At 45.8% G+C, this 23,989-nt stretch overlaps 1 protein-coding gene across 1 annotated transcript; it reads left to right on the top strand.

The window, feature by feature from the left end:
* Window positions 1–3,855: 3,855 nt before the first annotated feature.
* On the top strand, window positions 3,856–16,346 carry SCT (secretin). The gene is made up of 6 exons (XM_074956902.1): window positions 3,856–3,908; window positions 6,649–6,745; window positions 8,317–8,421; window positions 10,954–11,058; window positions 13,449–13,568; window positions 16,027–16,346. The coding sequence occupies exons 2-6, from the start codon at window positions 6,657–6,659 to the stop codon at window positions 16,136–16,138; spliced, it is 531 nt and encodes a 176-aa protein (XP_074813003.1). The 5' UTR covers window positions 3,856–3,908; window positions 6,649–6,656; the 3' UTR covers window positions 16,139–16,346.
* Window positions 16,347–23,989: the final 7,643 nt, after the last annotated feature.

The raw sequence follows: 23,989 nt of genomic DNA, 5'->3' as shown, positions 1-23,989 counted from the left end.
CTCTGTATTCTTGGGGGGGGGGGGGGGAAGCGTGTTTGACAGGTCCTTTCTGGCAACAGCAATCAGTGGTTTATGGTCAGTTTCCACTAGCACCAGCCTCCCATAAAAAAAGACATGAACCTTTTTGACCCTATTCTTTGTAAAAGATAAGAAAAGCCATCCCATGTGAAATCTCCCAGCAAAGCATTTTCATCCTTTTCCCAGACAGAAGCTGACTTGGGGCAGACATGAGGCTGGTTGGACCCTGATAAATGGACTGTAGATATGCATGACAGTCATCAAGAAAGTATAAATTCAGCCCTAGCCACAGATTGCAGATTTCATGCTTCTTAGTGTGCATGATGGGTATTTGAAGAGCAGGAATCAATCAGGGGCTATAATTTTCATTTCCTTGTCTTTCTTTAAAGTAAATGAGTGGAAGCTTTTCACTGTAATGATGCCTATACAGTGATTTTGGGTTAGATTATGGTGATTACAGCCAAGAATTAATCAAACTCCATGTGCTTCACTGGGAATCTCCACCCCAAGTTCGAATGCTTACTCAAATGGGGAGAGGAAGATATGGGGCCAGATCTGCAGCTGGGGTAAATCAGCAATGTCCCATTGACTACATCATTTTACATCGGCTAAGGATCTGGCCATGGCTTAGATTGGTACATTCTCCCATCTTTAAATCCCTGCTCTGTGGAAGTATAGTCCTGTTAGTGTTCCCTCTGAAGTCAGTGGGAGTTATATCATTGATTTCAGTGTGAGCAGGATTGGGCGTTAATTTTGGAGTAGGAAGTCATTTCTTTTCTTGTCAGTAAGCATTTGATTTTGGGATCTGTTTTACTCATGTATCCATTTCACTTTGCACAAGTCCTTGTGTCTAATGGCATCCTACAGCCATTCAAATAGCCACATGTACTTTTTTTGCTGCATAAATCTTTGTACCACATACTCATGAGAGGAAGGAGGGTCTTTCGGTTACAGCACAGGACTGGTGTTCAGGAGATGTGGGTTTCAATTACCGCCTCTGCCACATTCCATGTGTCTCCTTGGGCAAGTCACTTAATCTCTCTGTGCCTCAGTTCCCCCCTGTAAAATGAGAATAATGATCCTCCCTTTGTCTTGTCTATTCCGATTGTAAACTCTTTGGACAGGGAGAGTGTCTTATTATATGTTCGTATAGCACCTTGCATAATGGGGCCCTGATCTAGTTTGGGGCCTCGAGGTGCTACAGAAATCCCACTAATTATTACAGTCTAATGGAGCCAGAGCTCTTACCTCAACTCGGAACGCTGCAAGTTGGGAGTGGCACTTCCATATTAAAAATGAGGGTGGTGGTCACAGGTGGCATTTCAGTTCTCCATGGGTTTGGCACATCTTCTAGGATGCCCTTTGGGGACTACTCTTACCCAGAGAGGAGGCCATTTCAGAAAAGCTAGGGGATTTTGTGCTATAAAGAGAGCTTACTACAACAGGGGGACTTTTAAAGGAGAGAAAACCCCTCTATTTAAAGATTTCCTTCGAATCCAGAGACGCTGAAAGAACGCTCTGCATTCTCCAGCTCTCCACAGCCCTTTCATTCTGTGCTGGTGAGAAGGGAAAATGTATTTTTAGTAGGAAGGTAGGTGAGTCCAGTTACTCCAGTTTTCAGAGACCGTCACTCTTCAAGCATCCAAAAGCTCTCTCCTATTACTCACCCTCTGCTGCCATCATGGGGCCATTTAATTAATCATCATGATGAATCTTTTCCTTGTGCCTTTCATCTGAGTGCTTCAAAGGGCTTTGCAAAACACTAATCGAACTCCATCAAAGGTGGCGTGAAATTCAGGACTATTAACAGATCCCTGGAAAAGGAGAAAATTGCTTGGGTCCTTTTTAGCTACCTATGATGTTAAAAGAAGCCTGAAAGCTTTTTTCTTCTTAGTTTGTACATCCATGATTCAGCTCCCATGCCTAAGAAGGGTGTCTGAGTCAAAATGCCTCTGGGGGCTCCTCCTAAGGTGGTGAAATTTACACACCATTCCTTGTTTAAGGCTGTCCCTTATAGTCACATTCTGGCCCTCCGTCACATTATTTATAACTCTGTTATCTGTTTGTTTTTGTTAACTCTCGTTTAACTCTAATGTATGCCAAACAGTCGGGATAAAAGATCTCTTTGTGAAAATTCAGGTCCCTTCCATCTCTTTAACTGAGAGCTGAGAAAGCTCCAATCCTCTACTCCTCCAAAGAATCCTCCAGAAAAAAACAGGGAAGACAAGACTTAATATTCCTCAAACTTCTATGGTAGAGGACAAGGAGATTCATTTTTTTAATGAAAAATACTTTCAAGCTACCTTATATGTCATGAAGATGCAAGGAAAGGGCATAATTCTATTTTCTCTCTTTCCAGCCCTTTAAGAACATTGACTGAACCTAGCCTGATCCAAAGTCCACATAAGTCAACGGGAGTCTTTCCACTGATGTCAGTGTATTTTGATTAGGCCCAGCCCATTCCCCACACAATTCTAAGTAGGCAGCCCACTGCTGAGCTGCAGCAAACTCTGCTATTCCAGGAAATGACTCTTCCCTGGTCTGTCCAGGCAACTCCAGTCTCAGCAGCATCAGCCTTGTTTTTCCAAAGCCAGGGTTATTCCTACCTAAGACCAGTCAAGGTTTGCCCTAAAATGAGTCAGAGTTTAAGACCAGAAGAGACCACCAGATCATCTAGTCCGACCTCCCCTGTGTATCACAGGTTGTCGACACCAGCCAGCAGCTGCACACTAAACCCAGCAACTGAAATTAGACCAAAGTATTACAGGCCACCGGAGATTAGGCTACAATGTGATAAAGGCAGAGAATAGGAAGGATCGAGGTGCACCAGTGCCCAAGGCCCCTACAATGGTAGGACAATGAGCAAATGAGATATACCCAGACAATGCTGACAAGTGAGCCACCCACAGGGTGCAGAGAAGGATGAAAAAAACCTCACCGTCACTGCCAAGCTGATCTGGAGGCTCCTTCCCAGCCCCACCTATGGCCGTCAGTTAGATCCTGCACATGTGAGCAGGGACCAGCCAGTCCAGCACCTCAGTGCCACCCCAGAGCCCCGGCTATCCCCATCCAATATACCACTTCCAGCTGTGGCCATCCCTGATGCTTCAGAGGAAGGACATAAAAATCCCTCACAGAAAACATTTGGGGGGTAAGAAAGAGGGAGAATCTCTTCCTGACCCCTGCTGGTGGCCGGTTGAAACTTTGAAGCATGAGCTTTAGGAGTCCCAGCCTGGCCCCCCACTGTCACAAGCAACTCCATCAGACAACTGCACTCATAAATTTTTCAAGCTCTCAGTTAGGTTGTTCGCCTCCACAGCTCCTACTGGGAGGGTGTTCCAGAACCTCACCCACTGTGCAGATACTGAATCTCGATAATTACTGCTTGCAAATTATTGTAATATACATCCAAATATCAAGAGCGTTCCTTGTATGGATACACACACTCTCTCTCTCTCAGCTATTTGAAAACAAAACCCTAACAAAAATGGGGGAAATGTATTAAAATCCCATCAAGCAGATAGTTAAAGCTAGGAGAGGTCATGCTGGTGACATTCAAAACCAATTAGTCATTACTGATATCATCAGTATCAGTCCAGGATGTTTGTCTGACAAATTAGTTTTATTACATCCCCGAAACAGGAACCAACAAACATTGGCAAAATGGTCAGTCAAACGGCTGTACCTACCTGCTTGGGTTTACAGTGCAATTAAAAATACATTTCAGCCAGGATATCAGTGCCATTAATAAATGTTACTCTCATTTCCATCTTTACCTAATTTAGTGTACCTGATAAGGGATGAATATTTATAGGGGGTGCAGGCAAGGATGGATTAGTGGCACATAGCGGGTGTGAAAGAGTGAAGAAGCCCTGCGTGAACATAGCACAGTAAGTACTGAAAATCTATGCTGACATTTGTTAATGGTGCTGAATGGGAGGTGAATTAGACAGAGGGGCACATTTCTATTGAATCACTGTTTTCTCTTTCTTTGCAATGTAGAATATGGTTATCCAGTGGCCCTAGCTCATGGCTTTTATTCCCCCTGGTTATAGTAAGAGAATAATGGGTCAGCTGTTAAAAATGAATGTTAGGTAAATGAAAATTCTTCACATGGTAGGGTCAGAGCAAGGCAGTGAGTCAAATGCCAAAAATCAGGGTTTTAGAGAGGGCTGAATAATTTTCTGACCAATAGCAAGATTTGTATGCATGGGAAGAGGCAAAGAGGCTAATGACATCTGATCCTTGTTTGTGAGCTTCTCACCAGTCACCTCTGTGCCTTCTTCCATGGGGCTCCCTGTGCAGAGTACAACCTCCCAGAACTCATCTGCAAGGACCCTCCCCTCCTGTTCCCTTTGCTTCTCTCTACTTCTCTCTCCTTGGATAATAAACTCCTCAGAGGAATTGCAGGGGAACCATATTCTGTCAGAATACGTAGTTCTGTCAAAATTGAAAACGAGGCTGATTTTGCTGGAATTTTGTTTCAGAAGAAAAATGGGGGGAAAGTTCCAACAATGTCCCATTTCGACATTTTCAGAACAATACATTTTGATTTTTTGTTTTGAAGGGACTTTTTTGAATTTTTTAAAATTTTGTATTATCAGTTTCCTTCGGAAACTATTTCAAATATGTTTGGCTTTCATTCTGATTCAGAACAAAGTCAAATTTAAGAATCTCAAAATCCTTTGTGAAACAGAACTTCTGTCCCCCTCACAGCTCTCCTAACAAACTGGATGTTACCTTAAGTAATCTCTTTCCTACTGTCTGCTCAGATTCTCATTTGAGCATCCAAGCATGAGGACCCTGAATTCTGTAGAAGTATTCCGCTGTTAGCTCTCACAAGCACAGATATGCACTGAGGGTTTTGAACCAAGACATTTGGGAGAAAATTGTGTGTGTTATTTTGAAATTTAGGATCTATTTCTTTGCAAGCAGAAAACCATGATATCTTTGATCTGGATAGTGGTTTAATTTATCTATCCAAAGGACTTATATGGCACCACAGTACCTGAGCACATCACAAGCTTTATTTTTTCTCAGCACACCTCTGTGAGGTAGAGAAGTACTGTTTGCATTTTACAGATGAGAATGGCGGCACAGAGAGGCGAAGTAATCTGCCCAGGTTCACAACAGGAAATCAGTGGTGGATCAGGGACTTGACTCCAGGTTTCCCAAGCCCTAACCCCTTGACCACCCTTCTTTTCTAATCATCATTGATAAGCAATGTAAAGTCTAGATTAGTGCACATGTCTGCTTTCTTTTTTGTAACCTCTTATACCAAGCTGCAGAAAGAGACTGGGGAACGTTTCATGGGTTCTATGCGAAAGACCAACATAATGGTGAGATATGTGTATAGTTAATAGAAAGGGTGCCATCTACCGGCACATAAGAACATGTGGCACCATTCATAAATGTGTAAGTTCAATGAGGTTGTGAAATCACCTGCAGTGCATAACAAGTACAGCTCAGGATGGGGACAGCCAGAGAAGCAGGCTACAGAAAATAAGCATGCACAAGGGGAATGGGCCACTGCTCATACATGAGAGTCACATTCCCATCCATGAGATGTGCAGTAGGCTAAAATAATTTGTGCTGATGGCATGGGCTTTGGAACGGAGCTGTTTGGGTGTCTGCTGGTTCAGGGGTGATCCTTCAAACTGGAATTTAGTGAAGTTTAGGTATTCTTTCTGTGGGATTCTGGGGAACAGGGAGGCCAGTACATATCTAGCCAGCCTAGACAGAGCTCACTGAAAGGAACCTCTCATGTAGCAAGCATTCTCTGCAGGCTGCCACTGTCCTCTTCCTCCTTCTCCATTCCATCAGCCTGGAGTAGAACATGCTTCTCTTCCCACTGCTTTCCTATGATCTTGCCCTCTCTGGGTGATTTGTCCTTATTTATGCTATGGCTACACCCCAAAGTCCATAAAACATCTCATGCTCCAACTGCAGGTGATAATCTTTCAGGGTTTTTTAAAAAAATACACATATAAACATCTGCCTGAAGATTTTCCTTGAAGGTGCAGATATTGAGACTGGCTACTCACCCCTTTCCAGTGTCAAATGGATGCTTGCACATGGCTATAAGCACTGGCAAGCCCCCAGCTTGTCCAGATGAAATATAGTGTTGCATATACTTTTTTGCCTGACAGTTTGAAATATTAGACTTGGATTTCCTATAGGTATTTTGACAGCTGAATGTGTTCAGTGGTGGTGGTGAGGTTTTTTTAATCCTCCCAATTCTAAATATATGGCCAAATTCATCCATGGAGTTTTGACTTATATTGAGTTGCAACAGAGTGGGATTTGCTCCATTGTGTTTTGCCCCAGATGTATTATCAGTCTATTCATTCTATATTGCGCTGAATACCAACATTAAAACATCAAAACCGTGGTTTCACTGGGGCATATAGAGTACAAACAGCTTGTAATTTACTGGCTGGGCAAATTATTTGGGTCTGCTCATCTTTTACGTTTCACAGAATGCTCTCTCTGTTGGCAAGAACTGCCTTATTTAATTACAATGGTCTTAGTAACATAGCAATATCTGGTGCTGTGCAACCGGTAAATTGTTCCAAACAAATTACAGCGTCATTCATTTTACTGCTCACAAAACCTAGTGCTTCATTTCAGGAGACATCATGGCCTCCCTGCTGACTGGACTCTGGCAGCTAGTTATTTCTGTGGTTGTCCTGTCTCAGCTCTCAGCAACGCTTCCTCCTCTAGAGAGGTAAGAGTCTTTTTGGGACTCCATCCCCCTTCTTCTTTCCATGACTTTCTGTTCTAAGGCTCCAGCAGCTAGAAAACTAAGGTCTAGTCTATATACAGAAGTTGCAACTGGTTTTGGTTTTTAAACTGATTTGGCTAAACCAATGCAAGTTTTTGTGTAGACACTCTTATTTTGGCAGTCAGAACAGAATAAGCTAAACTGAAATGACCCACTCACTCTTCAACCATTTTAAGTGTCTACACACAAGTTTGCAACAGTGTAACTAAATTAGGGCTTGTCTACATAGCGAGTTCATGGGGAAATTAGTACAAAATAGCTAGGGTATTAATTTAAAGCACAATAGCTATTCTGCACTAGCTCCCTGTGTGCATATTCTTATTCCACACTAAGAGTTCCTTTGTATAGATTAGTTTAGTCCAACCAACTGGTGACAAAACATGGGTACTGCCAGGCCCTCAGCCAGGGTAAATCAGTGTGACTCCACTGAAGTAGAGCCCCTGAGGGTCTGACCTTATGGGCTCTGAGGAGTGATATTATGTAGACCCTGGACATTTCTTTTCAGTGAAACATCCATTTAAGTGAGGTGTCTTTTTTGTTTTGAAGAAGTTCTTTGCTACACCAAGTATCATTACCTGATCTACACAATGCCAAAGCATGCTAGGTGCTTTATTAGACCTGTAGGCATAGAGATCCTTGCACCAAAGAGACACTCTAGTGGCCCAGTCTTGCAAATCCCATCTCTCTCAGGCATAGGTGCTGGAACTAGGAGTGCAGGGGGATGCTGCAGCACCCGCTGATTTGAAGAGGTTTCCATTATATACAGGGCTTACAGTTTGGTTCAATGGCTCTCAGCACCCCCACTATAAAAACTGTTCCAGCACCCCTGCTCTCAGGTACTTTTATGTCCCCTATTATTCTACCACCTCAGAGACTTTGTTGTATTTCTCCTCACAGCACCCCTGTGGAGATAGGACAGTACCTTCCGCATTTTACAGATGGGGAACTACAGCACAGAAGGGCGAAGTGGCTCGCCCAACATCACACAGGAAGCCTTGGGGTGTTTGTCCCTCCTTTTTATAATTTCAGGGGAATCTTATAACTTCACATACAATGTCGCCACACACGTTTTACCAGGACAATACTGACCCACAAATTATGGGTTTTCAAACAATATGTTACAAGGCATACTTTGGAAAAAGACTACTACACTCGTGTGTAGGGTGTGAACACAGGGGTGTATTCCATCATATATGATCGGCAGGCTCTTCTAAATCTAGCAAGAAAGGAAAATAAGACATTTTTACTTTTTGGTTAGTTTAAAATATATTTAAACCTTTAAATATTTGCTCCTTCTATGCTTTGAACCTTTGCCTTTTTACCCTCTTCCCCCGCCCCTACTTGGAAAGCTCCCGTTTCCCATTTTGGGTCAAGGTCATTATGATTTCTATTAATGGCTAGCTATGATCCTGCCTCCCAGGTTCCCCCCCTCTCCCAAAGGGATGGTTTTAAACACCCACCCCATATAAAGCATGGCATTGCAGCCATTTTGGTTTTCTGTTCTAAACTCCCAGGGCTCGGAGACATGCCGACGGGGTATTTAACAGTGAACTCAGCAAGATGAATGAAAATGCCTATGTGCAGAAGTTAGTCAAATCTCTTGTGGGCCTCAATCAAAGGTAAAAAATACTGGTTCTTCCCTGCTTGGTGCTGTTGTGACCTCTGAACTCCATAGTATAAAAAGATCATGATGAGCCTCAAAAAAAAGAGACTATAGACTGGGTCTAGAGATCAAGCCAGTCATACTAGCAAGCAAACTGCCTGGCCTTCTCTGGAGCCTGATTCCAAATCTGGGGCCAGATCCTCAGGTGCACCTTGAGCTTCTGAACCGTCCATCCTGACGGTACCCAGAAGCCAGATCAGCTGCTGCAAAAGCTAAAGCCATCTCAGGGCTGCTCTAACTGGCACACATTGTAATGCCCCCCCTCCCCCCGGGGATGTTCCAATGGGCCATTACTTCCAACAAGAGGGGGGCTAGGAGTGAGTGGCATAAAGCCGGCTAAGCCACAGGTGATTACCTTCCACACAGGAATCCATAACTGCTGCTTCAAGGCAGCTTCAAATTCTCTAGGTGAAATCTTTGGTAGCCAGAGCAGCCCAAAAGGGGAGCCAGCATGGGGCAGAATCCAGCCCTAGTGCTTCAGGAACATACCCTGCCTTGCATGCAACCAGGTCTGACTCTAGAGAGCTCATTGATCAGCCCTGCAGAGCTCACTCAGGCGTAGCTCCCTCTGAACGCACTGGAAGGGAGTTTTGCCTGAGGAAGGCTGGAATAAGGACTTCCCCTTTCCCCTGGGGTGTCCATGCCAATGGAGGTGTGGTGTGTCGCTGTACACTCACAATTCCAAGCCTGAGGTAACAAGTGAAAAAACAGAGAGAGTCTGCTGCCTTCTCCTCTTCCTTGCATGTCAGACTAAGGGGCTAAATCATCACTCACCCTACGTGCCTGCACACCTGGGGGGAAAAGGTTATCGCTTAGAAGGTTTTCTTACCCTGTATGTTCCTTGGGGCAGGGACCATTTTTTTTGTTGCTCTGTCTGGGCAGTGCCTCGCACAATGGAGTCTCGGTCCATGACTAGGGCTCCTAGCCACCACTGCAATACAAATAATAAGGTACGGTGCTCCCTTACTCCCCTGCATGGGACACCCACATTTCAGGTCGCAGCACTGGTGGGAGAGCAGCTTCTGCAGGGCCAGTTCTCCCCTTCCTGAGCAGGTGTAGGGTGGGAAGGAGCAGGGACTGGGTGCAGCCATGGGCTGAGCTGAGCTGGTGTGAAGTGGGAAGGGAACTGCTCTAATGGTGTAGTCTGGTAGCAGGTGGCTTCCCCCCTCGAGCAAGTCTGAGAGTCACAATTCCCTCCCTGGTGTGCTCCTGGGCCAGCACAGCTGCGCAGGGCCACTTACCCAGGGCAGGTGGTAAAGTGACAATCTAGCCAGAGGTAGGCAAACTGTGGCCCGCGGGCCACATCCGGCCCACAGGACCCTCCTGCCCGGCCCCTGAGCTCCTGGCCCAGGAGGCTAGCCCGCGGCCCCTCCCCTGCTGTTCCCCCTCCCCCGCAGCCTCAGCTCACTGCGCCGCCGGTGCAATGCTCTGGGCGGCAGGGCTGCGAGCTCCTGGGGCAGTGCAGCTACAGAGCCGTGGCCTGACCCGGTGCTCTGTGCTGCACGGTGCATGGCTGTAGCGCCACCAGCCACCGGTGCTCCAGGCAGCGCGGTAAGGGGGCAGGGAACAGGGGAGGTTGTATAGAGGGCAGGAGAGTTCGAGGGGGTAATCAGGGGCCAGGGGTGTGGATAGGGGTCGGGGCAGTCAGAGGGTGGGAAACAGGGGGTTTGAATAGGGGCAGGGGTCCTGGGAGGGCAGTCAGGAAGGAAAGGTGGGGTTGGATGGGGCGGTGGGGGGCAGTCAGGAATGGAGGGTCCAGGGGTGGTCAGGGGACAGGGAGAAGGGGTGGTTGGATGGGGCAGGAGTCCGGGGGCGGCTGTCAGGGGACAGGGAACAGGGGGGACTGGATGGGGTAGGAGTCCTGGGGGGGCCGTCAGGGAGCAAGAAGCAGGGAGGGGCCGGGGGCCGGGCCATGCCTGGCTGTTTGGGGAGGCACAGCCTCCCCTAACCGGCCCTCCATACAATTTTGGAAACCCGATGTGGCCCTCAGGCCAAAAAGTTTGCCCGCCCCGATCTAGCCCAAGGTTTGTAACTTTATACAGATGCCAACATTTCAAAGCTATCGTTAAGGAACAGGGGGAAGCGACACACCATTTAACTCCCTTGAAATTCATGCAACTAGATGATGTTTTTGCCGGGGGGTGGGGGGAGAACAGCACGGTTATATAAAAAAAATTGATCATCCTTTCTAAATATGAACAGCTGGCTTGATCGTATGTTGTCTAGAGTAAGCCATATGCCCATCTAGAACTGTTCCTTTTCAGTTACCTACGCCAGGGCATAATTCATACACCCAAGAGAGGCAGCTTGTCTCCCCTTTAAGTTCTGATCCTGTGGGACAATCCCATACACAGTGCTGGGAGCAGGAGCCTACCTGAGCAGGAAAGGCCCCGCTGTGCGGCAATTACAGGTGTAATGGAAGTCCCTCAGAACAGAGAGAGCAGCCTCAGGGCAGGTCCATGCCTTTCCTCTCTTTCCCGAAGCGCAGGTACCAGAGGCACTCTGACGGCACGTTCACCAGCGAACTCAGCAAGATGAGAGGAAACGCTCAGGTTCAGAAACTAATCAAGTCTCTGGTGGGCTACAAGCGCAGGTAACAAATACATCCACTGGGAAAGGAAAGTGACTTATTGGCCATTCAACCTGTCACAGGTGTTAGCTTACAGCTAGAAAACAGGCACCCCGAATGCAGAGTGACAGGTCCCCATCCTCCAGGGAGAGAGAGCAGTGTGTACTTCCCGGACTTCTGAAAGCCTCAGACACCAGAGCTAGCTCTGTACTGTTCCCCGCCCACTCACTACGACTGCTCAGCCTTCCTTGACTGCCTGTGTCTGATGTACAGTCGCAAGCATGTAAACACCCCTCTGCAACATGACCCCGCCCACTTGTGTAGCATCACCTATTAAGGTTGCCCTACACATCTCATCATACGACACGTGTGCATTCACAGATAGTAAGAGAGAGAGTTTGTCCTGAAGGGCTTACAATCTAAATAAACCAGGCAGACACAGGGTGGGTGGTGGGCAAACAGAGGTGAGATGACTTGCCCAAGGTCACATAGCAGGTCTGTAGCAGAGCTAGGAACAGAACAGAGGTCTCCCAAGTACCCGTCCAATGCCCTTTCCATTGCCCCACCTGTCAAGTCTTGCCTTTTATATCAATTTGCAGCGACAGGGGCAGGGACTGTCTTTTTCTATCAGCCAAGGTGTTGAGCTACCAAGCTCCCCCTGAAGTCAGTCAGGTCATGTGTGTCCATGCAATACCTAGTGCAATGGGCCCCAATCTAAGTCAGGCCTCTAGGCACTTAGTGCAATACATTCCACCCCCATCCCATCCCTGGGCTCTAGCAAATAACTAGAGCACAACGATCAATGGAAGCATTAAGGCCTAATTCAGTCCTGGCCCTTTCCTGGTCAAGAGAAAGGAAAGGAAAGGAACTCCCACTGGCAGTGCTACTGAGGGGCATAGCAAGCCATCTCTTGGTGTTCTTTTCTCTGGGCATCACTATTTCCCCATCTTTTCTCCCCTTCTCATCCCAATTTGTGACCATTGACCCATATAGTAACTCTAGCCATGTAAGGATACTGTGCATCTTTCTCCAGAGCTAACATCTACAATGGATTAGAAGGTCAGTTTATAGAGAGATGTTGCAAGATTGAGGCCACTGTTTCCCTGCCTTATCATTCCTCTTGTGTCAGATGAGGTTATGATAATCCTGAATTTCACTTCCATGTCTCGAATTTCATATTTACATAAATGTTTCCTGTATATTAGGGGACAGATAAGTCACCCAAAAACAACTCTAACAGCCTCTCTCTGCTGCCACTTCTGTTCCCCAGCTGAGGTGTAGCTAGAGACACTGTCTGGTTCATTGACCCCTACAGTGCACCTATACGTACCCGAAGTAGACGTGATATTTTGTACATTACAATCATTAGCATAGCAGGATTCAGCTATATAACTATAGCCTGTCCTCTGCTAGTATGCAAGGGGAAGATGGTCATAGAAGGAAAAATCATTCCTCTTGCTTCAATACCACAAACGAGGTAGAATCCTTCCACACTACACAAGAATGCACTGGGAGGAATGCCGGCTTAATTGCTGAGCATATCCAGCCCCCTACTCCAGCTGGCTAGTATATATACTGCCATCAGCAGCCAGGAAGGAGATCAGAGCACAATTTGCCCCTATTCAGAGGATCAACAAAGTGGATTTCTGTTGGAGAGGAAGCATCTACCGGCATTTCTGTTTATCTTTGTTGTATTAGCTTCCTCTCCCTAGAACAGAAGTGAGCTCCCAGAATAGCAGCAGCGAATTAATTAAAGGCCCAAAATTTTTTGCCCCAGAAAATTAATATGATTTTCAATGGCACATGTGCCTTCACCTATGTCACAACCGCAATAAGCCTTCACACCCAGCTGTAGCACGTCCCATCAATAATCAGGCAGGGAAGTATGTGGGCGGTCAGTTTGATATGTCATCAGAAGTCACTGCTTCTACATGTCACAACTGCAGCCTAGCAGGAGGTGGCAAGGCAACCTGTGTCAGTCTGTGAACATGATGGAGATAGGCCCTGTAACGCCATGCTTACTTGCAGTATATTATTCAGCCACTAAATGTCTCTGTGTGCTACATAGCGTTCCAGGCAGCACGCAGTCCTTGCTAAATAAGGGAGCCAAAACTGAGACTCAAGCTGTACGGGAACTTGTTTTGTTTGTATCAGTTGTTGTAGCTGTTTTCTTTACTAAACTTCTTTGGTTTAAGAAACACTAGAGTGCCTTTGGAAACACAGAAGGAAACAGGCTGTCACTGTATATTAAGATACAGGGGAATCAGTGTAACCTTCAGGAACTGGCTTTACTCAAGGTGTCAGATCACAACATCTTGTTCACAGCAGCTCAGCTTTTGCTTGGAAGAACATTCCCCAAAAGCAGGTGGCATGGGTGACATTAACAGTATTCTTCCCCCTCTCCTCCAAATCAGTGATGAGGTGGATGGCTCTGAAGGATTAATCCATACAGATATACCAAGGACACATCAGACCGGCAGCTCTTACGATGACTTTTGCTTCATGTGGTTATACCAGAGCTTTCTGAATGATAGGTATGTACAGTATGTTTCTACTCGATCAGCAAGAATAACCTGGACTGATTGTGGTACTTCTATGGCCTTCATTATCATAGCATCTGAGTGGCTAACGTATTTACTTGAACAGGGACTTGAACCCTGCCAAAGGCTGATGTTCTGTCAATGGGCTAGCCGGGCTCACATGTCTAATTTTATTACACTTCTCTTTTCCTTCCATTGGCTTCAGTGGAACACTTCACATGAGCAAAGCTGTCCATGTGCTTAGCATGTGATTTAGGAGCACAAATCCTATTGACTACATGACATAGGACCACATTTACAAAGTTCTTTGGGCATTTAAAGATGCAGATAGGTGCCCAGGCACCTCAGTCATTCTCAAAGCATCTTAGATGTCTAAGGCCTGTGGATTTCAGTTATGAGTTAGGCTTAGCCACTTTTCAAAATCCCACCGGGAGCCTCTCTGCATCTTTAGGCACCTAAATACCTTTGAAATCTGGCTCTAAGTCACTTTGGAAAATCCTACCCTTACGGGCTTTGCAGAACTAGGTCTTTAGCTCATAGCTTCAACACAAGGGGAAAAATGCACAGCTGAGATGACAAGTTCTATGCCAACGGACTCAAGGGATGGTAATTAAGGTTTGTAGTGTTTTGAAATAGTGGGGGTTAATTATAATGCAACTGATGCCAATTCCTTAGGTCTAATGTTATAAATGTGATACTCCGATAGGATCTCTATTAAATTCTCATAAAGGTAATGGTTAGCCTCAAAAGACAATGTATGAGAGAGGAAAATGAACTGGATTCTGTACATGCTAGATGGTGACATCTCATGACTGGGTACTATAGGTCACTCATTTTAGACTCAAAGTTGTGGCTTGATCCTGCAAATACTTATCAAGGGTTCTGCTCACATGAATCCCAATGGGACTATTCCCACAAGCAAGAATTCACAGGATCACAGCCTTAACTTTACATAGAACCTTGGTGTACCTCACTAGTATCATCAGAGACATTTAACACTAAAGCTACCGGGACAGAGTCTCAGCTGTGTGAATCAATATAGCTCAGTTGACCTCTGTGGACTTACAGCAGCTGATCCAGAGAAAGTTTTAAACACATTTTTAACTAAATCAAACCTGCATCATTCCTCATCCCTTCCTGAAGCGTTTTATTGTTGCTTATTTGTCTCTTATTTTGGGTCTGTCACAAATTTTTACATCCAGTGTCATCCTGCCGAGGCCTGCATGTATGAGAGGTTGTTTGCATAGGGATCAGGGACAAATCCATAGCTGAAACACAAGTTAGCATGTAGCTATCATCATAGAAATGCATTTAAATCCTATGCAATTCTTCAGGATAATTTTGATGTTATGCTTATGGAGATCTAAGCGCATACGAACTCAGTTTCACCTTCTGACACTTACCTGTCTTTGAGATCGATGGCTAAAAAACCCCTTGTATGAGGTAGTTATTAAAACTAAGTAACATGGGGGAAAATAAAATATTTCTCTGATTGTAGAGAGGCTGGATCTAACATTCTGGACCAAGCCATCTTCCACTTCTTGTCGAAAAGTCTAACTATTCTAACTCATTTTCTATACCATCTTTATTTAGTTTTTCTGAATTTGAAATATTCTGAGCCAGGTCATTAGTTAATTTTTAAAGTTACTGACAGTGCCACAAAGGTGGTCTCACTATTTTTTCTTATTGGCATTTAAGCAACCCTCCTGGGCCCCTTAGGAGAGGGATGGATGGTCTTGTGGTTAAGGAACTGGACAGGGACTCAGGAGATCCGCACTCAGTTTCTGGCACTGCCACAGATTTCTTGTGTGATCCTGGGCAAGTCATGTAGCCCAGTCTACACTCAAAACTCAGGTCGCCATGGTGATGGATCTCAGGGGTCTGAAAAATCCAGAGCCACGGAGTGCCGAAGCTATGCCAACCTAACCCCCAGTGTGGCCGAAGCTATGTTGATGGAAGAATGCTTCCAGTTGGTCCAGCTACTGTCATTCAGGGATGTGGTGTTCCTACAGTAGTGGAAAAGCCTCTTGTGTCTCAGTAAGATGTGTCTATACTGCAGGGTTTTCACAGCATAGCTATGATGCTATAGCTAGGCCGCTATAGTCCCTGCAGTGTAGACATGGCCTTAATCTCTCTGTGCCTTAGCTCCTCCATCTGTAAAATGGGGATAATACTTGCCTTCTCCCACCCTTTGTCCATCTTGTCCCTGTAGGTTGTAAGTATTTTGGGACAGCAACTGCCTCTTACTTTGTGTTTGTACTGTGCCTAGTACAACGAGACCTGCTCTGGCTGTAGTCTACCACCAGCAGGTGGATGATGATAATTTAGGGCAACTGGCAGGTGTTTCATTTTACTTTTTTCCTTCACTTTGTAACTCAGTCTCATCGCTACCCTCTAGTCCACTTCCCCTGTGGAATCCTGGACTACTTCCCTGTTGTTTGTCCTACTACAGCTTGTCAGAGAGTGATGCAAGAGAAGCCACTCAGATGACCAGCCAATACATTTGCCCAGCCTCCAAACCACTGACTGAAGAGATGAAAGAAGACATGTCTGTTCTGGACTAGAAATGAAGGGGACAACAGCAGCCAAACCTCTCCATAAACTACAGCCTGGTGGGGTGGGTTCCGTGTGCAGCCTACAAATAAATAAGGAAGCTATTGAATCAGGTTCAAGTGTAAATGATGGGATCAGAAACTGCCAAAATAACAGTAAAGCATGTAATCAAGGGCACTGTGTATATTAGTGTAAAATAGAGGGTGGGGTTAGTAGATGGTGCATGAATGATGGAAGCAGCTTACACAATACTTTGTTCCAGGCCTGTCTGTTTCTAAACTTTAATAAAAGTTCTTCAGCAGCTATTGTGCTTTGGCTTGTGTTTTGGTTCCTCTGGTCAAGCACCAGAAAGCAGTTGAGGATACAGGAGCAAGGCTGCTATGCATAGCACTGTGGGGATTGCTAGGTCAGGGCAAGAAATGTCCTTCCCTCTCTCTCCCATATCTATGCATGTATGTGTGTACGTACGTGCGCGCGCACACACCCGCACACCCCCTCAGCTGGCATCACACAGCATAGCTCTGGTGAAGTGAGTGGATTTAGCCCAGCTGAAGATCTGGTCCTCTTTGTTCAGCGAGAGTCTCACCACTACTCTGGTACCCCGATGTTAGAAAGACAGAGCAGGAGACATCACACAGACAAAGAGATCGGTGCTTTTGTTTAAGCAGAAAACGTCAGATGGGCGGTGGGTTTTGTGACAAAGATCTCCGTGAGAACTATACTACACTGATGGCAGCTACATATGGATCAATTTCCAATAGATTCTGCCCTTCTGTTTACAGGACTGGTCTTCTAGCAGTTAGAGACAGGCACTGTAGCCAACCAAAAAGCAGAAATTCATTCTTAATACTCAAGTTTGTACATGCTACTCACACTGCATGGTTTTGATTATCTTTCCTGAAAAGATCAGGGGATCTACTTCTAATGCAGAAGTAATAGATTCAGCTATCATCTCTAAACATAAGGCAGCTAAAGAACAATGTAGAGATCATTCCATGTTGCCTGTAAGACTGTTTATGATGTAGCTCATCAGAAAACTACCATTCATTTTTCTTTCAGAGACATCTACAAAGCACTTAGTCTTACACAAACATATGTCTTTCCCTTAATGTAGCACTGTAGCCAGACAGCCAGCCCCCCCCTCTCAGACCAGCATTGCGGAAGCCAAAACAGGGCACTTAACATAAATAGCAGCACAGCCTTTGAAGCTGTGAAAAGCACAGGTGTGCTGCTACAATGTGCCTCTGGGAACATATACAACGATTAGGCTCACAGCAGGCAGAGGCGCTGTGACAGACATGGCTCTTAGCCCCTACTAAATAGCATGATGCACACACACCAACATCCTAGGTGGGAAAATATTTACCCTAATAAAAGGAATTTCTGGTAGTCGAAACTTATTGTTTCTCTCCCTTGCAAGTGTGAACTACTCTTGCGAGAGCTGGCGTCGCCCAGACAGACCAGCCCCAATTTGGCATAAGAAAGGAGAAAGAGAATAAAGGAGTACAGAGGTATAAGTAGGGGACCTACAGCACCATGATTTTTGGAGTGCTTTTCACTATCTATCTGCTGGTCAGATAAGTGACAGCCTCCCAAGGCTTCTGCAGCTAAGAGGGTCCCTAAGCCTTGTCCCTTATTCGTCTTTCCGCGGAATTGAGTGACCGATCCTGGCTTGGCACCGCTGGAATCGAGAGATGCAAGGAGGGTAAGAAGCACCCACACCTGATCTCCTATCTTTAGTGTGCACATATTTTGAAATAGAGCTCTATATTTTGTTTTCTTTCTTTGGGATTGTAGCTTCAGTTTTGTAACTTGTTTGTGTGTGTAACATCTCTACATTTAAATAAGTAGGCACTAGCAATTTTGTAACCACATGATTAGAATCTAGTTTAATAAATTTTGGTAACCATTTGTGCATAAGCCTGACTTGTTTCTCTGGTTTACTGTAAAGCAGCCAACACAATTAAAGAACCTCAGCCGTTTTGGCTATAAAGCCTGGCCATTAGGTGAGAGTACTAAGAGCCTAGCGTTGAGTTGTGCCGCCTCCACGGGGCAAACTCTTGACTGACAGGTGCCCCAATCCTGACTGCCCGCTGCGAAGGAGCTCTGAGCTCTAGCAGTTAAAGTCACGGGTGTGGAGAGGCTCTTAGTGCTGCCATTGGGGCACCTGTCAGTCAGTGTTGACTGCCCGCTGCGAAGGAGCTCTGAGCTCTAGCAGTTAAAGTCACGGGTGGTTAGGACCTTGGGGCATCCGTCAGCCTAGCCCGGGCTGCCCGCCGCAAAGGGACAGTGCGTCCTAGCGGTTAAAGTCACGGATGGTATAAACGGGCATAGCTGGCACCTCACCAAACATCCCTGGCCATCGGCTAACAGATTTGGCGTCACGAACAGGATTGTGATATAGGCTGCACTACAGTAACACAATGAAACCCGTCATGATAAACACCACAGAATTCCCTGAGCTAGAGAAAAGTTTGACCCAAGAGGGATGGGGAAATCCTCTGTGGAGCAAAGAACTGCTGGAGAAATATTGGGGAAAACCAGCAGAGATCTGGCAGCATTTCTGTAACTGGAGAACTGCCTGCAAGATGAAGAAAGGGAAAGGAAAAGGTGCTTGTATATGGCTGCTTACTAACATTTGGCAAGCTGCCTGTAAGGATTATCATAGTCTGGCAATAGAATTTAATAGGCTACAACAGGAAAGGGATACACTGCGCAAGGAATGCCAGAATTTAGATACCAGAGTAAGAACACTGAATAGGGATATGGAACATCTTCAGAAAAGATTACTTCCCTTAATTGAGAAAGAAGGGATAGAACGAAGGGAAAAGCTGGAGACTAAAACACGCAGAATCAACCGGGCTAAAGTTGAGACTGCTCTCTGGCTAGACCCTGAGGAATGGGATGGAGATATTTGGGATTCAGCAGATGAGTCCCCCTCCTCTGAGGAGGAAGGTCCCTCTGTAAAATTAAGACCAGCTATCACACAGCACAAATCAGAAGAACATGAGGGAAATTTGAGTGGGGCAGAGCTGGATGAAGAAGGGGATGACAATGATCCATCCACCTCTTCAAAAACAAAGAAGGGAGGTGAAAAGGGAAAAGGGAGTAAAGCTCCAACACACTTTACCAAAATTACCACCCGCCAATATACTCCCATGGAGTTAAAAACAATCCAGGGAGATTTTGCTAAAAAGCCTGAGGAAGGTATAATAGAGTGGCTGGTCCGCCTCTGGGACCCTGGGGGTGGATATATACGCCTGACAGCCCAAGAAACTGAGCGCCTTAACTTAGGTGCAGGCATATTCCTGGAACATTCAGAGGGGAACACCCCTAAAACACTTTGGTCTCTGGCTTGTCGATGGGCAAGAGGAATTTACCCAGCAGACCGAGATGAACCCAGAGTAATGCACTGGACCAACATAGATAAACCTTGGCTAGCAGTATTAGATGTAAAGGACATGTTCTTCATGGTCCCTTTGCAACCAGCTGACCAGGAAAGATTTGCTTTTACTTGGAGAGGTGTACAATACACTTTTACCCGAATGCCACAAGGGTTTAAACACTCACCCACTATTTGCCATGGGGCACTGGCAAAGGTCCTAGATGACCTTATACTGCCACCCAATGTACAAACTGTGCAATACATTGATGACATCTTAATAGGTGGGAAAACCTCAGAAGAGGTACAGGAGGCTATGAATCAAATCAAAGAAGCACTAGAAGCCCTTAATTTAGAGTTACCAGCTGAGAAATGCCAAGGTCCCTCCCAAGAGATAAAATTCTTAGGTACTGTATGGATGGGAGGTAGGAGGTCTGTGCCTAATGACACTGTGCAAGAGCTAAATCAGGCACCCTCCCCTGAAAGTAAAGATCAATTGAGACAGATTTTGGGAACCCTGGGGTTTTGGAGAAAACATGTACCTGGCTTTGCCATTATAGCCAGACCATTGTACAATTTGTTAAAGAAAAGTGCTGCCTGGGAATGGGCTCCTGCCCATGAGGAAGCCCTCAGGCAACTGATAGGGGAGATACACACCTATCAGGCTCTGGGTCCCATACATCCTGAAGCCCCATTCCATTTGTACCTAACTGTGGGAGCCACTGGAATGTCTTATGCTCTCTGGCAAGAAAGTGACACTGCTCCCAGACGACCAATTCAGTTTGGTTCCAAGTCATGGCAAGGGTCACAGGCTAACTACACGCCTTATGAGAAGGTGCTTCTGGCAGCTTACACAGCCTTGAGAGAAACTGAGGAATTAACTCAGGATAAGGACATCACAATTCACACTCCTCTTCCAATCATTAAACCTATATTGGAAGGGAAAGAGTTACCACCTGGTGTAGCACAAAAAATGACTATCCAAAGATGGGCACTTTACATACACCACAGGGTAGGTAGTGCAGACACTGCACAAAACCCCACTATGATTCAGGAATCCCTATGGAAAGTAGGAATGCCTGATGAATACCGCCTACCTCCACAGCAGTCTCCTATTAAGGATGCTGCCCCATTTGATCCTTCTAAGCCTGAGGGAGTATGGTTCACTGATGGCAGTGCCAGGCTGGTTAAAGGAAAATGGAAGGGAAAAGCTGCAGCAGTGCCTGCAGACACCTCTGCAGCACCCCTAACTGCTGAAATTGATGGGTCAGCACAACTTGCAGAATTGGCTGCAATTAAACTGGCCTGTGAAGCAGGAGCCACCGCAGTATATACGGACTCCTATGCGGTATGGGCAGGTGCCACTCAGTGGATCACTAACTGGAAAAATAACCACTGGGAAATAGGAGGTAAACCAGTATGGGGACTGGAATACTGGAAGTGGTTATATCAGCATGCCCTGCAACAACCCCTGTCTATAGGACATGTCTCAGCTCATCAGAGGAATAATACCCCAGCTGCACGGTTAAACAATTTAGCCGATGCAGCTGCCCAGCTCTTTACCACACAAGTAGAATGGGAACGCTTATATTCATGGTTACATGATAATTTAGGACACACAGGAAGTGATGAGTTAGTTCGGCAAGCACATATCAGGGGGTGGCCTATCACCCACAGACAGGCTAGAGACCTGGTGCAAGCCTGCACTATTTGTGCTGAGACTAGAAAACATATAGCAGAAGGACAAAGGTTTGCCAGGCTAAGAGATGGAAAAACACTATGGGCAACCTGGCAGGTCGACTATGTCGGACCACTGCCCACTACAAGGCAGAGGTGGAAATACATCTTGACTGGGGTAGAAATTGTTTCAGGGATTGGTTTTGCATATCCAACCCGATTGGCAACAGGGTTGTCCACAATTATGGGACTAAACCGCTTAACAGCAATTGTCCCAATGCCTCAAGAAATCCAATCAGATAATGGTTCGCATTTTAAGAATAAACTTGTAAGGGAATGGACCCTTAACCATGGAGTCCAATGGACCTTCCACCTTCCATATCGACCTCAATCTAATGGCATGGTCGAGCGCTGGAATGGGTTGCTAAAGAATCACTTGAAGCCTACTGATGGCACATGGGGAGACAGACTGGACGAAGTGGTGCAGAGATTAAACAACAGACAGACTCCTACAGGAAGTCCAATCAGCAGGGGATTCTTCCCTACAGGGAAAGCTATCTCCCCTGCCAGAACACCACTGCACAGTTCCAAGTATGCTCCCGGAGACACTGTTATGATTAAACACCCAGCCCTGGGAACCTTTACCTGCGTTTTGCACGCCTATAAAGAGAAAGGTGTATGGAGTGCCTTAAATGCTGATAAAAGGCTAATAACCATTACAGAGGCTTGGATCGCATCCAAGACCGGCTGACCATGTGATTTATTGCAGGAATGGTCCCATGGTTCCGAGCAACCTGCCAGCTAACCTGTCAGCAAAATGGACCATGCAGCAGACCTGTTTGATCACTAGAGACTACTATGGACTGTTGATATATTTGCCATTACTTATAATAGCAGGTGTAATTTTTGCTTTTGGTTTTAAAATAAGTTTTTTAGCTAGAACACGACCCACCAGAGATATGTTCCTGCAAGCCCTCATGATCCTTCTGTTGGCTCCAGTCACCTTGGCAATACCAGAACATCCTCTTCGGGGAGCAATCCAAACCATCGCCTCAGCTGCTGGTGCTACAAATTGCTGGATGTGCACCTTGCTAAAATTCAACCAATGGACTGGGAATTGAATTTGTACCACTCAGCCTAAATGATTGGTGGAACAAAAGCGACATCTTTCAGTGGGGAGCAACATGGTACACCAACAACCCTCGCATTGACTTGGGGGAGATGGGACAATGGCATCGCACTGTTTGGGGACGGCCTGTGAAATATGTAACGGGATCATCTAAAGAAGTTTATGTAAATCATTCAGGGCAAATAGAGCAAGATGTGGTTGCTATTAAAGGTGCAGTTAAAATTTTACATGCAGTGGCTGAGAATGGACAAACCTCATGGATGCAATGGTTAGCTCAACACTTGGGATTTTCCCTCTCCCCGTTTTTACATTCGGTTGTAAATACTGTTTTAACCATTTTAATTATTGTAATTGTTTTTTGTGTAACTTTATGTATTATGAAGCGTTTGATTCAAACTGCTCTTTCCTCCACACAAATCAGATACCTAGAGCTAAAAAGGGATCCTAACCAATTCCGCGAACCCTCATCCTCTAATTTGGTTGTTGGGTATTTCTAGATTTCCCCAAGGAGGGCAAGAGGTGCTGGCATCACCGCCACCTTGCAATCTGGGATGTAGTGTGGTGCATCAGGGGGTGGAATGTAGCCAGACAGCCAGCCCCCACCCCTCAGACCAGCATTGCGGAAGCCAAAACAGGGCACTTAACATAAATAGCAGCACAGCCTTTGAAGCTGTGAAAAGCACAGGTGTGCTGCTACAATGTGCCTCTGGGAACATATACAACGATTAGGCTCACAGCAGGCAGAGGCGCTGTGACAGACATGGCTCTTAGCCCCTACTAAATAGCATGATGCACACACACCAACATCCTAGGTGGGAAAATATTTACCCTAATAAAAGGAATGTCTGGTAGTCGAAACTTATTGTTTCTCTCCCTTGCAAGTGTGAACTACTCTTGCGAGAGCTGGCGTCGCCCAGACAGACCAGCCCCAATTTGGCATAAGAAAGGAGAAAGAGAATAAAGGAGTACAGAGGTATAAGTAGGGGACCTACAGCACCATGATTTTTGGAGTGCTTTTCACTATCTATCTGCTGGTCAGATAAGTGACAGCCTCCCAAGGCTTCTGCAGCTAAGAGGGTCCCTAAGCCTTGTCCCTTATTCGTCTTTCCGCGGAATTGAGTGACCGATCCTGGCTTGGCACCGCTGGAATCGAGAGATGCAAGGAGGGTAAGAAGCACCCACACCTGATCTCCTATCTTTAGTGTGCACATATTTTGAAATAGAGCTCTATATTTTGTTTTCTTTCTTTGGGATTGTAGCTTCAGTTTTGTAACTTGTTTGTGTGTGTAACATCTCTACATTTAAATAAGTAGGCACTAGCAATTTTGTAACCACATGATTAGAATCTAGTTTAATAAATTTTGGTAACCATTTGTGCATAAGCCTGACTTGTTTCTCTGGTTTACTGTAAAGCAGCCAACACAATTAAAGAACCTCAGCCGTTTTGGCTATAAAGCCTGGCCATTAGGTGAGAGTACTAAGAGCCTAGCGTTGAGTTGTGCCGCCTCCACGGGGCAAACTCTTGACTGACAGGTGCCCCAATCCTGACTGCCCGCTGCGAAGGAGCTCTGAGCTCTAGCAGTTAAAGTCACGGGTGTGGAGAGGCTCTTAGTGCTGCCATTGGGGCACCTGTCAGTCAGTGTTGACTGCCCGCTGCGAAGGAGCTCTGAGCTC

This window comes from Natator depressus, chromosome 6 (assembly GCF_965152275.1).
Source record: "Natator depressus isolate rNatDep1 chromosome 6, rNatDep2.hap1, whole genome shotgun sequence".
Taxonomy (NCBI): Eukaryota; Metazoa; Chordata; order Testudines; family Cheloniidae; genus Natator; species Natator depressus.
Note: the sequence above shows the minus strand (reverse complement) of the source record. Positions and strands in the feature narration are given on the sequence as shown.

Excerpts from the sequence above, each read along its gene's own strand:
- SCT (XM_074956902.1), top strand. The coding sequence starts at position 6,657 with ATGGCCTCCCTGCTGACTGGACTCTGGCAGCTAGTTATTTCTGTGGTT. Across the intron at positions 6,746-8,316 it reads ACGCTTCCTCCTCTAGAGAG|GGCTCGGAGACATGCCGACG; the intron begins GTAAGAGTCTTT and ends CTAAACTCCCAG. Across the intron at positions 13,569-16,026 it reads CAGAGCTTTCTGAATGATAG|CTTGTCAGAGAGTGATGCAA; the intron begins GTATGTACAGTA and ends GTCCTACTACAG.